Below are 1,760 nucleotides of genomic sequence, written 5' to 3'. Positions count from 1 at the left end.
AGTTTCAGCAGTAAGTCGTCTTCTGGCCCCATCTGGAGAAGAGGCAGCAAAGGCAAGGACAGCCCAAGAAGAGGAGCAACAGATCCAAGAGACATCTCAGCTGGGACAAGCTGCCACACTGCTCTCCAGCAATCTACAGACCAAAGACCAGATTAAACAACCCAGCTTTGAGAAGTTCTCTCNTTTCTGCACTGCAAGATAACATTGGCCTTTCTCAAGCTGGAACGGACTGGTCTGGAAGGGTGTGAAGCACCTTAAAGGCACAGTGGTATCAAAACCAGCTGCTTTGAGAAACACATCAGAAAAGTGGTGAAAGAGGGGCTGGTAAAGTTAGAATAGGGAGGAATTCAGACCAAAGCATTGTAATTCCACTTCATGAAGACCCCAATTAAATGATTTCAATGCTAAAAATAAGTATTTAAAAGCACAATATGTCCATTTTTTTTTGTTTTGTACAACAAAAAAATGACTCCTGATTTTTTTTTTCTTCTCCCTAAAAAAATCTCTCTAGGAGCAACCAAGGTAGTGTTCAGCACTGTACTGGGTGAACCTGGAACTGTTGGACCCTTTGACACAGACACAACACTAATTTACAAAAGAGTGATATTAAATGTGGGCAATGCCTACAACCAGTTCACAGGTAAGTAAAGGACAGAGACATGGTGGGTTTTTAAGTGACATAAACATATAACTGGTCCAAAGAACTGAAGGTCTCYTGAAATTATGATGCTTCTTTGTAGTTTTATTATTTTTCTGCTGAATGAATTGCCTATTTGGGGCTTTGACAAACTTAAAAACTCATGAGGGAGCACAATGAATATGAATAAAATGTTTTTAAGAGTCGCATAATATCTGTGGCAGTTTTGCTCAGCAGTGCCACTTATTAACYTCATTAAGACCTAGTCTGACTCAGAGGAGTGAGATTTACAGCTCATAATGTAGTCTCCTAGAGGTTAAAAAAATCCTTTTTGGGGACATGTTGAGCACCTCTTCCTGGAGATTTTGAAGGGTCACTCCAGAGTTGGTCAAAATGTCACTGGTTACATTAAAGGTTATCGGAGTTTTCATCAGAGGCAGTGGGAGTGACGAGACTTCAAACTGTGGCTTCTCTTCATGAAACAATATTGTTCTGAAAACGTCTGAAATGCACAAAAATGTACATTTTCTCCTCTGTTTGAACAAGAAATYATGAAAATGACAGGGTTAYTTTAGAATTTGTATTTAGAACACAAATTACATATAAAGATTTTTTTGTCATTATAATAGACCTCCTTGGTGATTTATCACATGTAGATGTACAGGTAGTATGAACTTTAAAAAAATGCCTTAGTAATATATTTGGTGCTTTCTGTGTGTGTATGTGTGTGTGTGTTTCACAGGTACCTTCACAGCACCAGTTGCAGGTGTTTATTACTTCACCTTCTTCTATCATGCTGGAGGATATCGTGAATCAAAGCTGCTTCTTTACAAGAATGCTGATGTGGTGGTCATGACTCATGATCACCATTCAGAGTCAGACACAGCTGACAACGGAGGAAACGCTGTGTTCCTGCAGCTGCAACAAGGGGACCAGTTGTTTGTTAAAATAGAAGCAAATACACATGTTTGGGGAAACGACCACCACACCACTTTCAGTGGATTTTTAGTCACAGAAACATAAAAAGGATGGATTTTTTTAAAGGGAGGATAAGACAAAATTACTTACATAACAAAATACTTATACATAATCCCAAACTTTGTGTAAAAGACCTACTGTAATC

The 1,760-nt window shown here is 38.8% G+C and overlaps 1 protein-coding gene across 1 annotated transcript; it reads left to right on the top strand.

Moving 5' to 3' along the window:
• Positions 1 to 511: 511 nt before the first annotated feature.
• LOC106527693 (complement C1q tumor necrosis factor-related protein 6) lies at positions 512 to 1,760 on the top strand (the record flags this gene model as incomplete). Its single annotated transcript, XM_014022671.1, is given in 2 exon segments — positions 512 to 640; positions 1,380 to 1,760. Coding segments are annotated over 2 exon segments (410 nt in total), but the record flags the coding sequence as incomplete, so codon positions are not given.

Source organism: Austrofundulus limnaeus, unplaced genomic scaffold (genome assembly GCF_001266775.1).
Source record: "Austrofundulus limnaeus strain Quisiro unplaced genomic scaffold, Austrofundulus_limnaeus-1.0 Scaffold338, whole genome shotgun sequence".
NCBI lineage: Eukaryota > Metazoa > Chordata > Actinopteri > Cyprinodontiformes > Rivulidae > Austrofundulus > Austrofundulus limnaeus.
The sequence above is the reverse complement of the archived record's forward strand: the minus strand, read 5'-3'. Positions and strand labels throughout refer to the sequence as shown.